Source organism: Arxiozyma heterogenica, assembly GCF_036370985.1.
Source record: "Arxiozyma heterogenica strain weizmannii chromosome Unknown scaffold_17, whole genome shotgun sequence".
Lineage (NCBI taxonomy): Eukaryota > Fungi > Ascomycota > Saccharomycetes > Saccharomycetales > Saccharomycetaceae > Arxiozyma > Arxiozyma heterogenica.
The window spans coordinates 400,045-415,035 of NW_027042670.1; the positions used below are offsets into that span (position 1 = coordinate 400,045).

Below are 14,991 nucleotides of genomic sequence, written 5' to 3' on the forward strand. Positions count from 1 at the left end.
TAAGGGTGCAATTGAATGATGCTTGATTGTGTATATTATATACGTATATATGTGCATATGTATTTTATTTTTACCAAGAAAATCTATCATTATTACTATCATAAAATTTTTTTATCTTCCTTTCGAGATACTGCAACCTTCTGTTATATCTACTATTAGATTCCATAACTTCCTTTAATCTTAGACAACAAACTATTTGAAAAATCCTTTTTCTAAATTTATCTCTTAACATAATTTGATATTCACTTTTATAAAATCTAGCAGGTTTATCTGCATATGGAGAATACCTTGTAAACAATGGCGATGATGATAACGGCTCAGATGGTTGTAGATTATTTGTTAATAACTCTTTCTTAATTCTATTTGAATCAATTTGCATTTGTTGTATTGTAGCATTTAATACATTTTTTAAATATTCATTGATAATCTTTTGATCATTATTTCGAAGAACTTCTCTGTGATATTTTAGTCTATAATAATCTATCTTACTGTCTTGTATATTAAATTCTCTATTCAGTGTCATGTCATTGTCCAAACTGGAATATGATTTCTCTGTGTCTCTTGAAAAATTGTTTAACCTTCCTTTTTCATACATTCTCTCTAATCTGATATTTTCATTCTCAAGATCTATTAATCTATTACTATAATCAATCTTCCTTTCCTTATACTTATTTAATAACTTAGCGAATCCATCGGATAATTTTGAGTGAGAGTCTTTTAATTCAATATTCGTTGTTTTTAATTTATCATTTTCAACTATTAATTTATTCAAATTAAACTCCAATCTGTCTATAGTTTTTAAAAGTTCAACTTTGTCTTCATTCGACTTGTTAATTTCGTTTCTTAAATTTTTTTCTTTATCAGTTAAGGAGGAACCAAATTTTGAGGGTGATATCTCTCTTGTTGCCGTGGTATCACTTAATTGTCTTTGTAATAAATCATTCAGTGAATCATACCTTTTTCTCCAATCATTAATTTCATCATTTAACTTCTCAACTGATTGATTGTATTCTTTACTTTTATTATTTATCATATCATTTAACAATTTTATTTCATTCTGTAAATCTTTTACCTTTGTTTCATTCTTCTGTAAAAATCTATTTTCCATTAAATCATGTGTTTTTAAAGTCTTGTCTAATTCATCATTCAATTTATTTAATTCTTTCTTCAGTGATTGGATCTCATTATTCTTGGTATTAATAATATTTAAAGTTTCATCTGATTTTTTAATCGTCATTTGAAATACTTGATTCTCTAAATTTTTGATTTTATTGTTTAATTTAATTATCTCCTCATTTTTAGATTTGATTTGATCATTTAAGCGATCTCTTGTCTCTTCAAAGTTATGTATCTGTCTAATTAGCCTAGTTATTTCCCTTTCTTTATCTGTTATAACACTAGTCTTTTTAGATAATTGATCTTGAATCTCTTGCAATTGCCCTTTGATAGATAATATCTCTGTATTTTTGGATTCAACCAATTTTGATTCTCTTTCATTATTTGTCCGAAGTTTACTAAGTTCGTCTTTCACATCATTCAACTGAGTCTCTTTCTTCTGAAGTTTTTGTTTTAAATCACTAAGTTCATTTTCTAATGATTTTTTAGTTAAATGGTAATCTGTTTCTCTTTCATTTAAATTGTCCAATTCGTACTGATTAGAAGATAGAGTCTTTTTTAAATCTATAATCTCTTGTTTTAGAGAATGAATAACATTATTTAATTCATCTTTATTCTTTAATTCCTGTTCATAATCGACCTTTAATTTATTTAAATTATTAGTCATTTGATGAATAGAATTATCCCTTTTTTGAATCTCATAATCATATCTTGAGTTTAACTGTTTGTAATTTTCATTTAATTCCTTGTGCTTCTCTTCTAGATCTTTCAAATTTTTAGTCTTATTATTTAAAATGATTTGTAAATCTTCCAACTCGTTAATTTTATCCTTCAAATCCCTTTCATACTGCGAAATTTTCTGTGTGTGTAAATTTTGTTTATTTATTAAATCATTCTGATCATTAATATTATTTTGAAAATCTTGAATATTTTCTTGTAAAGTTTTAATCTTTGATTCATACTTACTAATTTCGGAATCTAATTGTTTTTTTAGTGTGTTTTTATCATTTTGTAAATGTTGAATCTTATCATTAAAAGATACTTCTTGGCTTTGTAATAATTCTTGAGATTTTTTCAATTTTTCATTTAATGACTTAATTTCATTTAAATGTTGATCTTCCAAATTTGATAACTTTTTAAGTTCGTTTTCTAATTTATTCAATTTCTCTTCAGTAATTTTGTTCAATTCTATAATTTCGATGTTTTTTTGATCTTTATAAGCTATAGTAGTAGCATTCTTCGTATTAGTATCTTTTAATTCAGTTTCAAGAGATTTTATCTTTTGATTCATATTTTCGATCTCTGAGTTATTTTTTTCTAAAAGAGATTTCAATTTATTTTGTTCTCTCTCACAATCTTCATGGATATTTTGCAAATTTTTACTATTGTGTTTATCCTCGTCATCTTCCTTTGCTAAATCATTTAATTTTTCCTTCAGATTATTAATTTCCAATTGTAAAGAATTGTTATCTCTTTGTAAAATATTATTCTTATCCTTCTCCCTAGACAAATCGTCTATTAACTTTAAATTTGAATCTAACTTACTTGGATCATCTTGTTTCAATATATTAATTAAAGCATCATTTTTCAGTTTCAATATTGAAATAGTCTTAATATAACTCTCTATTCTTTCCTGTTGTTGTTTAATTGGGTTGGATATATTGTTATTTGATATTATATCATTATGATCTTTATCGAATTCTGTTGGTAAGATATTAGGTAATATTCGATTTGCGCTCCCATTAACACTATTATTATTATGAGTTATTTCAGGTATGGTATCATCGAATTGAGAGGCGTCATTAAATAGTCTCATAGAATTATTTATACTATAACGCACCCGTTTTTTCATGGGACCTAAATCGTCATCCTCTTCCTCCTCATCTTGATTCTCATTTTCGTTCCCTTCTTGTATGCTTGACACATTGACATTTTCATCAATTGTAGTTTTTGATATATTCAGGTCCAATTTTTTAGGCGGTACATTATTAGTGGTCTGTGAAGACTGTTTGCCCTTTATATACCCAATTGGAGTAAATTCCATAGTTTAATGCAGTTCTATCCTTTTTTTTTTTTGGAAGTTAAACAGAAAAAGTTATAAATGGACTAAAAAAGATAGTAACTATAGCGATATCACTATGTCGAACTATTCTTTCCTTCTTTTTCTCTGCTGATACTAACCAATTAATAACAGTTGTATCTATCTCTTACTTATCTATATGAATTTACTTATTTTTTTTATTTACTTCGATAATAAACAGAAAAAAAAATAAACAACTGCTTGACGCGTTTTTGTGTTAATATTCGGAAAAAGGGGACGTTCTTTTTTACAAATATGAAAAATATGAGAAAAAGAAGGGAAAAAATAAAAAACGAAAAAAAAAAGAAATAGTTTTCGTGCCAATGAGTTAGGGTTTTGCATTTATTTTTCCAATATCAACTTTTTTTAAGGAGGGGTTTGATAGGAAAAGTTGGAAATTTTGATGAGGATTCAACAGCCCTATTGACTACCGAATCTATTGTAGAATAATTACTTACAATTAATTAGAAATCTGATACATTAGATTTCAACACGTGATATGATATATATATATATGTATATATATGGTTATATCTGAAGTGTCTATATATGGATGTGTGTGTATGTGCAGTAATAGTAATAGTAATGTAATAATGGTAGTATTACAATTATTGTTATTTAAAGACCTTTAACCTCATCAATAAATCTTGATAATGACCTCAATGCACTACCAGATTGTATACTTTCTTCTGCTTTCGAAATACCTTGTTTCCAATCACGAGACCCAACACTTAAACAGTATAACACAGCAGTATTTAATAAAATATAATCATAGATTGGATGATTATCACCCAACTTGTATTTACCTGATAAAATTTCATCTTTTAATATATGTGCATTTTCAATCGGACCTAAAGATAAGCATTCAGATAATGGATGTTCTTTCAAGCCAAACATGTATGGTTCAATTTCGAATACTTCAATATTTTGATTCTTTTTGTTCACTGTTTCATTATTTGAAACATGCCAAATTGTGGTTTTACCAATAGGAGATATTTCATCTAATCCAACATGGCCCCAAACTACAAAAATTTCATTATTTGGATACATCAAAGATGCTGCTTTTGCGTATTCGAATCCTAATTCCTTGGAATAGACTCCAAGAATTCTTTTATTTACAGTTGACACCACTGGGTGCAATAAGGGACCTAGCACGTTAAAAATAGTTGGAATACCCATCAGTTTTCTTATTAATGCAACAGATTTCATTCCGTTATGGAAATATGGAGCTAAAAGAAATAAAAACGAATTGTTGGACCATAATTGAGGTACAGTAACTGAATTAACCTTTGATAGGTCACAGCCTAACCTAGAGATCAAATCACCTGCTCCACTATTCGATGTGGATGCCTTCCCGCCATGTTTTACGATTTTGATACCTGGAATCCCGGACGCTACAATCGCAGACGATGTGGAAACGTTAAAAGTATTTTGTCCATCGCCACCAGTACCTACAATATCCATAACTACTAGTTGCTTATTGTCTGTGGTATCATAATTTATCGGTTGAGGTGGAACCAGATGGGAATAATTTAGTACGGCTTTTGCTGCTTGAACAATATATTCGGCTTTATGATCCAGGCCAGTGGTTCTAAGACATGACAGAAAACTTGCAATTTTGATCATATTGGCATTTTCTGTGTCATCACTAGGATTATTTGTATCTAATATCTGAATTATAATGTTAATAGTTTCATATAAATCATTTGGAGTTAAACTTGGAGGCGAAGTTAATAGTTTATTTGTGTTCTGGACAATCGTATCCATTTCTTCTTGTTTCGTTATAGTTCTTTATATTATTGAATATCGTAATTTTAATATAACTAGATCTATAGTATACGAATATTGTATGAGATACTATTTTTCTTTTATGGTCGTGTATGAGTGTGAACAATGTCTAAGCAGAGGAAAGAATCCTATTCTAGATTAATACTATTTTTATCTCTATTTCAATTTTTTTTTCCTTCTTTATTTTCTGGAGCACAGGCTTATAAAATTATTAAAATAAGACGAACATTGAGAGATAAAGGAAAGAAAGATGAGTCATCCAACTATATACACATGCATATATATATATATACAGATAACATATATATAGAAAGGAAAAAAAAGAAGAAGAAAACAAAACAGAGAGAGAGAGGGTATAAAAAAGGCAGAAAGAATATAGTAAAGTACAGATTTATTCATTTATATGCAGTATACAAGATATACATATGAAAGAGAGGGAAGGTTATGTATATGAGAGAGTGCGTGTATATGTGGAAAAATAAATAATAGAGATATAACAAATCCTTGCATGGGAGCATGATCAAAAAATTTATTCTAGCTCAGTTAAATATTTTTCACAGTCCAAAGCAGCCATACAACCAGAACCAGCAGAAGTGATGGCTTGTCTATATCTCGAATCTTGAACATCACCTGCAGCAAAGACACCAGGGACAGAAGTCAAGGAAGAACCAGGAACGGTCTTGATGTAGCCCACTTCATCGGTATCTACTTGGCCTTGAACGATCTTAGTAGCTGGGGTATGACCGATGGCGTAGAAAAGACCATTGACTTGTAAAGATCTTTCTTGGTTGGTTTTGACGTCCTTTAGAATCAATTCGTTTAATAACTTGCCATCTCCCTTAGCTTCTAATGTGACGGTATTATAAAGGATTTCGATCTTTTCGTTCTGTTCAGCACGTCTTTGCATGATAGTGGAGGCTCTCAAATAGTCCTTTCTAACAATCATGTAGACCTTGGAACCATATTTGGTCAAGAATTGGGCTTCTTCACAGGCAGAGTCACCACCTCCGACAACTGCTAGAGGTTTGTTTCTGAAGATTGGCACGGCACCATCACAAACGGCACAGGCAGAGATACCTTGTTGCCAGTAAGTTTCCTCGCCAGGCAAGTGTAATCTTTTGGCAGAGGCACCAGTAGCTAGGATGATAGAATCGGTGGTGATAGGTTCTTGATCTTCATTGAATTCGGTCCAAAGTTTGAAAGGTCTTGAGGATAGGTCGACTTTAGAGATGGTTTCAGTGATGATTTCAGTACCGAATTTGACGGACTGTTCTCTCATTCTGTCCATCAATTCGGAACCGGTTAGACCTTGTGGGAAACCAGGGAAGTTTTCAATTTCTGTGGTGGTAGTCAATTGACCACCTGCTGCGATACCATTAGCTAGCATACCTTCATACATGACAGGTTTAATTTCGGCACGAGCTAGATAGATGGCGGCGGTGTGGGCAGCTGGTCCAGAACCAATGATAGTAACTTTATTATGAGCCATTCTGTTTATGTTTTGTTTGATTGAACTATTAGTACGTAAGAATCTTAAAACCGGTTTGATAATTGTGATATTGATTGATTAATATTAGTGTACAGTTTTATGGTTTTTTTTGTTCAATTGAACAAATACTATTACAAAAAGAGATGGAAAAAATATGTTTAAGAGATTGACAGTACGAAGAATATAAAAGTTGGAATATATACGCGTATATATATATGTGTGTGTGTATGCGTCTATGTGTGCGTTTGTATATATATATTTGTATTTGTATATTAAATATACGAAAAAGAATAGAAAGTACGAGAGACAAAGAGAGGGTGAAAAGGTGAAAGGATGAGAGGCACTTAGTAAGCATTGAAAGGATGTTTTCAAAAAGAAAAAAGAAAAAAAGAAAAAAAGAAAAAAGAAAAAAAGAAAAAAAGAAAAAACGGAGAGAAAAAGAGATCAGGTAATCCTGTATTATGTTAGCTGAGTAATCAACAAGACAAGACTCGATTATTAAGAACTGCTTACTCATTCGAGAGAAAGAGGGGGAGGGATGTCCAAAAGGGGCCAGATCGAGATTGTTAAGTTAAACAAAAAGGAAAGAAAAATAAAAAAAAAAGTAAACGATTTTTCGAGCAAAATAGGCAGGCAAGTCCTCCAAATAACTTGGGTTGGCGGGCCAGAAAGACAGATCAACAGACAGCCAGATCAACCGGATAACATAGTAGTAGGGTAACATAGTGGCATAGAAACAAAAGTACGGGCCCGGCCAGCTGGCTAAAACAAAAAAAAAAAAGATCATCGATTTGCCAAGAATATTCCCAAATCAAGGGGTGTAACATTCCTACACCAAACACATTATTTTAACTTTTTTTTCTTTTTGTTCTTTTGTGTACTCGAGCAAAATGGTTTTTTTTCTTTTTTATATCCTCCAAGAAAGTTCTGCTTCATTTTGTAAAATATCTGGCTTACGTTATGTATAATGGTAGGTTTTACTAATACATGGTGTCTAGAATTGTAAAAGGTTGAGAAATTTTGGAAGAGGTCTAAAGAAGGTTGTAGCAACCTGTTCAAACTATCCCTGATGTACACACACATGCATATCTATATGTATGAATGTATGTATGTATGTATATATGCATATACGTATGTATGGATCGTACAGACCGTCACGTTAGGATAATAATGGCGTCTCTTCACTGACTCTTGGTGACAATAGTTCTCTTTCCAATGTTCTTAATTTCACGTCCTCTGCATACAAAATATAATATTGATAAAAGTATATCAAATCAAATATAATTGTACCAGCACTCCCGAATATAAACGGTGCCGCTCTTTTAAGGAATTCAATCTTATCATCACAGTGAATGAAACTCAAACTAGTCAAGATACTAATATCATATGTCACATTGCCCAACAACGTAGTAGCGAAAAGGAATGGCGAAAGCCCATCTGTTGACTTACGTTGATAATTCTTGATTAACTGTGGGATACGTGCTCCTACATAGAAACTGGCTCCTATCCAGGATAATATTAGTCCTATACTTGTCGGATCGTTGTATATTATTTTATGTATAATATGCTTGCTATTATTATTGCTATTATAATTGTTATTACTATTATGATTGTTGTTGTTGTTGTTACTATCACCACTCATCGGATTTAATTGGGATAATAGTAATAATGACGATGATGATGGTGATATTGCATTGGTACCTTTAAATCTCATCGCAGCTGCCATAGTCACTGTGTTCGATGCAACAGTTATTAATCCAGTTAAGAATTGCGCGTTTCCTATTGTGTTATTGTTAGTGGTAGTCTCTCTGGTATCAATAGCGTTTTCTTGTGGCATCAATTGACTATTATGATCGTTACTGTTATTATTTTTATTGTTGTTCTTATTACTTATACCACTATTACTGACTTGACTTAATACAGGAACAGCTTCATGACCCATAGTGGCTAATTTATTCTTGTGTATTATACCATAATAATAGTACTGTCCACATACAAATAAATCATTCAATAAGAAATATACAGCCAATAGGATCTGAAACATCAACTGGTTTGTCAATAATGCACCAATTAATGATGTGATATCCCCTAGTAACCAACACAGTAAGAAATATGGCGACAGGCCAGCCACTGTCTTGTCATGGTATGTTTCTATGATTTGTGGGAATAATGATATAAAAGATGCACAGAAGGATATACTACCATTTATATTGGATATGATTGACCATAATGAATCACTAATCATTTTTTTTTAACTTTCCATTCTTCTATGAGAATATACTTACTAACCCCAGTATATATGTGTATGTATGTATTTTTTTATATGAAATCTATCTGTTCTTCTCTCTTCTTCTTTTTTTATCATTTTTGAGTCACAATATATCTAAATATATAATTACTCAATCTGATAAGAAAAATAAAAATAAAAAAAAAATCTTCAAAGTGATGAAATGAAAGAAAAGAGAAAGGAAAAAAATGTATATAGATTCATTTGTTCTTTTATTTTTTATTGTCCTGTTCATTGTTATTAGTGTAATTAATATAAGAAGAAGATTATGAAAAAAAGAATATATTTACTCTTCTCTTCTTTGTTTCGTTGATGTCTGTGCTAATCTCTTTCTATATATACTCATATATACATGTTACGTTTGTATGTATTCTTTTTTTAGAAACTAAAGGGTATTTGCTAATCCCCATAATTTACACATGAAACGATAGTTTTTGTATAATAAATCTGTAGAATCATCTCCAGGAAATAATAACCTGTACTTACTTGTATCATGAATCAAACTTAATGAGTCCCATCCATAATGATAATCTCTTGTAATTAACAGTGGTAATGATATCATAAATTTCAAACTTTGTGTTGGAGCTAACCGAGTCTTATTTGTAAAATCTTTAGTAATAACAACAATAGTATCAAGAATCCAAAAGAAAAGATCAATATTATCAATTCTTTCCATTATATCCCACCAATACGTATATTTATAGTCATTCCTAGTATCCCATAATTTCATGATTCTAGGTGTTTCTAGACAATACCATTCATAATCATTTTCATATAGATTATTATTGTTGCTGTTGTTGTTGCTATTATTATTGTTATTGTTAATATTATATTGTATTATTTGTAATAAATTCCATATTTGTTCTATTGATAATTTATTCATTTTAATTAAATGATGGATGATTATTTCATCGCCTTTAATTAACCCTTGATTAGATATGGATTTAAGTTTTAGTAAGAAAAATATTGTAGATAAGATCTTTTGATCATCAATTGTTAAAATTTTTTTATTTTCAATCTTATCTTGAATTAAAACTTTTATCTCCAACAACTTATCATACGGGTAGCTATCATTTTGAATAATCCTTTCATATTTATTATAAATTTTATCGAAATCTTCAAAATGTTCTGGTTTGTCTAATAGATCCATATATATATCATACCTTAATTCATATGGTAATGGGATTTTTTTTATAATTTGTTTAAGAAATTTTATATTTTGAATCCAGTTTGTCCTACCCACTTTACTATGACTACTGCTGTTATTATAACTGAATAATCTTCCATAACTTTTCTCAATGAACAATTTATAATCGTTTAGCCATTTATGTCTCACCATCTCTTCTTTATATATGGTATCCATACAATTTTTCATTTCAGTCTTATATTTTTCAATCTCATGAGTTGTTTTTGGTGGTAACCAAATAGGTCTACCTTGATTCAAATATTTCAATTTATTCGAAGATACACATTTCATATCTTCTAACCCCATTGAATTCAATTCTTTTATTTCAATTGGCAAATTTTTTATATTTTGATACCTATCTTTGACTCGATCATGTGTTTTTTTTGAAACTTCAATAGTATATTGATTTGATAGAGTACTGACCATATCAGATATAATTTTCGACTCATTAAAAGAAGGATTGATTTTTTGTTTGTTTTCATCCTTGCATGGATATTCATTTCCATTATTAATACCTGGTATAGTTGTCACAGTGGCTAAAACATTCTTTGAATTCAAAGGGTTGAAATAAGGGTAGTGGGTCTTTGGAATATTCCAGAGTATTGAATCATCTATATCATTATCGATATTGCAAGCATACGAATGAGCCACTTCTGATCGATCTTCTAGTTCCTTTTGGTTTTGATGTTTGTTCTCATATGAATATAAATCTTTGTTATATATGTAATTTCTTAATTGTTTTTGATTCTGATTCTTTCTTAATCTATATCTCTGAGATGGCGTTAAATAATGGTGGTTACAACATTGATCAGGGGGGATTATGTTGGTGGTAGTAGTATCAGTGTTAGCAGTGCTAAGGTTAGGGGAGGTTGTAGTAGAATTTGATGCTATAGATTCTTTCGATAGAATAGATTGATTTCCTTCGATCGAATTTAATGATGGTACACTTGAAACAAACGAACAGAAACTAGGTTTATTTTTAAGATTCCAATTGCTGTTCGATACTGAATCCTTGTGTAATAAATGATATAAATTTTCACTTGGTCTTTTAGTTTGATCTAAATCGATCTTGTAATAATGATTGATATTCTTATTTGCGTCCGGGATCATTTGTTCTTGGTTACGTACTTTTTTTACACAGAAAATACTCTTAATAGCTCAGCAAAAAAAAACAGTTTCTTGTGAAGTTATATGCTATTAATTGAATCAGTTTGATAGTTGGTAATAGCTCTCCTGTGTATCTTTATTTCTTTGCTTATGCTTTCCAAGTAAGAATAACAATAGTAATGGCAGTATGCCTTCAGTGGTCTTGAAAAGGTTATACAAGAAGAAAAGTTAGATTTAGTCGGAAGATCTTGGCATTAGAAAAACAGATATGGGAAGATACAGAAAAAGTAGTTTTATTATATTATCCAGAATACAAAAAATCACGGTTGATAAGAGATCATACAGATCAGATAATCACTATAACTTTAATTAATAAATCTCGTTTGTCTATATATAGTTTGTGTTTGTTTATTCATTTATTCGACATGAAAAAAGATCTCATTTATTGCAGGGCCAGTAACTTGAGTACGTTATTATTATAGAAGATATCGATGGACATTTGTCTCTTTTTTACTTTATTATACTCATCATACGTTTTCCCTTTCTTATTCTTAGTATCTAGTAATGAAATAATATAATACGTTTCTGCACAACTAAATCTGGCTCCATCACCCATTTACTGGTTCAAATTGCTAAATTAGGAAATAAGTTGACATGAACAAAAAATAAAAAGGATTGTGTCCATTTTCCCCAAAATAAATAGACCTAATTCTATTGCATTTGCACATTATGAGCCGTTTGGCTGGCCTTTGGCTGGGAGTAGTCACGTGAAAGAAAGGGCGTATTTTTTATATAATTATTTTGCTTTTTTGTTTGCTTTATTAGTTAGGGTTTTCGTGTAACTATATTGTATTTTACTAAGGTTTTGTAAATAAAACGTAGGTCTCAAAGAATATGTTTTTCTTGTTTTTCTCTTTTTTTCTCTCTTGTTTTTCTCTTTTTTTCTCTCTTTTTTTTCTTTTTAGGTCCAGCTATTGTTTGATTGATGGATTATAATGGTGAGAGCTCGAGAATTATCAATGGAAACAAATATTGACAATCAATACTTACACATACATATATGACTATATTAACTAAAAACTGCTCTGTTGGAATTTACAAATATATGTGTATACATTAATGTAGTGAATAGTCGTTATCACTACATTCTAATACTGTGATTTGTTTTGATTGTAAAATTATCAAAATTTTCTTTTCTTTTTTTAAGTGTTCATTCAAATCAGTGTATATCTGGAATCCCAATTATATAAAGTAGAAAATTTACGGGTAATGTCACATTATGACAATATGGTTAAGATTTATACAATCTGGTTTAAGAGGCTTTCATACAACATGCATATATTCTTTTGATTCTAGGACTAGGATTTCATTTAGATCTTTCACCAAAAGATGCAATAATCTTGTTAGCAATTCTTTAAGATTTATTAGTATTCATAATAGATCAGGAATTCTACATAGATATTATTCTATATCATCAGTTGGTAATAAGTTTACCAATTCTTTATTAGTTTCAAATGAGGATTATAATTGGATTGATTTTAAAGCAAATCTTTTGAGAATTCTAAACAAAAATAAACTAAAAACTAATTCCAAACTAATAAAACTGTATGAAACTATCCAACTTCAATATCACTCATGCTCCAAACATGAAGCTGGTAATAATAATACTAATATTAACAGAGATTTAAAGACTATTTATTTATCTAATGCAATTCATCTTTGGTTCTATCAAAATTTATCTAAGGATCAAATATATGATCATATTAATAACATGATTAATTGGAACATTAACTTGACTTCATCTATCTATTCTAAAAGGCTAATTCATAAATTATTGCAATCCTCTGAATTAGACATTCAATTAGTCACATTAGAAAAATACTTAATTGATAATTTTACACTATCTGATAGCAATGATAATGTTAATAATAATAAGGCTGAAACAACAAATGATCACTATAAGTTATGTCAAAATGATTTTATTAAAAAATTTATATCAATCTACGATTGGGATACAATGATTCTATTGACTAATAATGTCATCAAAAGAGGTAACTGGAGATTTGTACCATACTATTTAACAGCTTTAATTGAAAAACTAAACCAACTACAAACTAAAAATAACAACAAAAGTTTTTTAACTGAAAATAAAAGAAGATTGAACTTACAAAGGTCCTTCATCAAATTTCTTGTTGAATTAATGACTGTTTTATCGAATTTAAATAATTGGAAACTAGTTTTACCAATATTTAAATTAATTATTGAATCTGTGAATAATTTAACACTCTCAGTACCTTCCTCTTCTTCTTTATCAACTACCTCTGTTTCTTTAGCTTCAACTACTATTGGAAATTTGGCAATCCTAAATAAACCTTTATTACAGATTCTAAAATTATTAAGAATTAATGGTCAAAATGATGAAATTTTCCAAATGATATCATATTTAAACAATAAATCGATTAAAGTTGGAAATGATGGTTCTAAAACTTTGTTGAATACATTATTTACAAGTTTTCAGTTCCAAAAAAGATTGTTATTGGAATTATTAACTACTCTGCGAGCATTCCATGACCCTAAATTAAGTATCCAATTCTTAATAGCCTCTGTGAGATCACCTAACATGGAACAAATATTAAATGATTTGGGGCTGATTGGATGGATCTTTAATGGAGAAGTATCGACTTTGGCTCCACTTGAATTAAAAATATTGACGAGTGATTCGTTAAATCAATTTTTAAACACAAACCTTAAATTTAAGATTGATGATTTGGCTCCAGTACTCACTGAATTGTATCTAACAGTATTAAAAAAGAATAGTATGATATTATCAAAAGAGTGTAATAAAGATGTCCTCTTAAAACTATATCATAATTATATTAATAAATTGAATTCTTCTAGAAAGAGTTATTATTTTTGGAAAAATGATTCTGGCGTATTGATACAATTTTTAAAAAATATTATCTTTGAGCTCAACGACCATCAATTAGCATATGAGATACTTTTAGATTTTTATTCTCAAAAATTAGCTAAAACAGTTAGAATTGTTACTAGTAAAAATAAAAATATAACTAAGACAAGTCATCATGATGATTTTTATAAAAGGATCCCACAATCCTATGTTAATCATAATTGTCCATCTACATTATTGATTCAATCATCTTATAAATATTTGTCAATGAGCCAGATTTCAAAATTATTAAATATCATGCAAATAAATCGAACACCATTGAATTTCAACATCTGTTGTTCAATGGTTTTAAAATTAATTCATTTAAAAAGATATTCTGACGCAAGATTATGGTATGAAAAAATATATTCAGGAAATTTTAATCTTAATCATTTCATATTGTTGTACTATGTTATTAGATTTGATTGGCCGATACCTAAAAATATAAATAAATCGATAATTATGGAAATTAACAGTGTAATTAAGGAAGGTTTACCCCCACAAAGACTTCCTTCGAGGGTTCATGATTTAAATATTAATAAAATTGTAAATGATCATAATAGTGAAAAAGTTGGCGAAAATGAGGATTCTAATTTAGATGATAGTTTGGACTCGGATATTTTATTTATGGATAGACAAGAATCTGATGAGGCTGTTTTCAATGAGATTTCAGCTTGTTTGAATAAATTAAATGTGAAATATGAATAACTGAATTAGCAATTTTAACCTGCTGTAGACCAACAGTTAAGTAAATAAATGAAACCATGTATATAACGCAATGTCATGTATATTTGCATTTTAATATTCATTACAAGAACTATTATAAATTATTGTTGCAATTTTAATGGTTGAAAGTCGATATTTTATATCACATTAATTCTTTACTTAAATTGCAGGTTATATTTAGTAATAATAATAGCAGCAATATACAAAATAGCATCAGATACATAACATATTTATAGAGGATTAGTATAATAGATTTAATAAAACT

General features: G+C 29.2%; 6 protein-coding genes across 6 annotated transcripts; 1 reads left to right on the forward strand and 5 right to left on the reverse strand.

Moving 5' to 3' along the window:
- Positions 1-70: 70 nt before the first annotated feature.
- Positions 71-3,160, reverse strand: SPC110 (Spc110p; the record flags this gene model as incomplete). The annotated part of the gene is made up of 1 exon (XM_064858150.1): positions 71-3,160. One exon carries the CDS (start codon positions 3,158-3,160, stop codon positions 71-73), a length of 3,090 nt encoding a protein of 1,029 aa, XP_064714857.1.
- Positions 3,161-3,814: 654 nt separating this feature from the next.
- Positions 3,815-4,963, reverse strand: TRP4 (anthranilate phosphoribosyltransferase; the record flags this gene model as incomplete). The annotated part of the gene is made up of 1 exon (XM_064858151.1): positions 3,815-4,963. The coding sequence occupies one exon, from the start codon at positions 4,961-4,963 to the stop codon at positions 3,815-3,817; it is 1,149 nt and encodes a 382-aa protein (XP_064714858.1).
- Positions 4,964-5,513: 550 nt separating this feature from the next.
- TRR1 (thioredoxin-disulfide reductase TRR1) lies at positions 5,514-6,473 on the reverse strand (the record flags this gene model as incomplete). Its single annotated transcript, XM_064858152.1, has 1 exon — positions 5,514-6,473. One exon carries the CDS (start codon positions 6,471-6,473, stop codon positions 5,514-5,516), a length of 960 nt encoding a protein of 319 aa, XP_064714859.1.
- A 1,159-nt stretch (positions 6,474-7,632) lies between these two features.
- Positions 7,633-8,718, reverse strand: YPQ2 (Ypq2p; the record flags this gene model as incomplete). The annotated part of the gene is made up of 1 exon (XM_064858153.1): positions 7,633-8,718. The coding sequence occupies one exon, from the start codon at positions 8,716-8,718 to the stop codon at positions 7,633-7,635; it is 1,086 nt and encodes a 361-aa protein (XP_064714860.1).
- A 427-nt stretch (positions 8,719-9,145) lies between these two features.
- Positions 9,146-11,056, reverse strand: SBE2 (Sbe2p; the record flags this gene model as incomplete). Its single annotated transcript, XM_064858154.1, has 1 exon — positions 9,146-11,056. One exon carries the CDS (start codon positions 11,054-11,056, stop codon positions 9,146-9,148), a length of 1,911 nt encoding a protein of 636 aa, XP_064714861.1.
- Positions 11,057-12,332: 1,276 nt separating this feature from the next.
- ATP22 (Atp22p) lies at positions 12,333-14,708 on the forward strand (the record flags this gene model as incomplete). The annotated part of the gene is made up of 1 exon (XM_064858155.1): positions 12,333-14,708. The coding sequence occupies one exon, from the start codon at positions 12,333-12,335 to the stop codon at positions 14,706-14,708; it is 2,376 nt and encodes a 791-aa protein (XP_064714862.1).
- Positions 14,709-14,991: the final 283 nt, after the last annotated feature.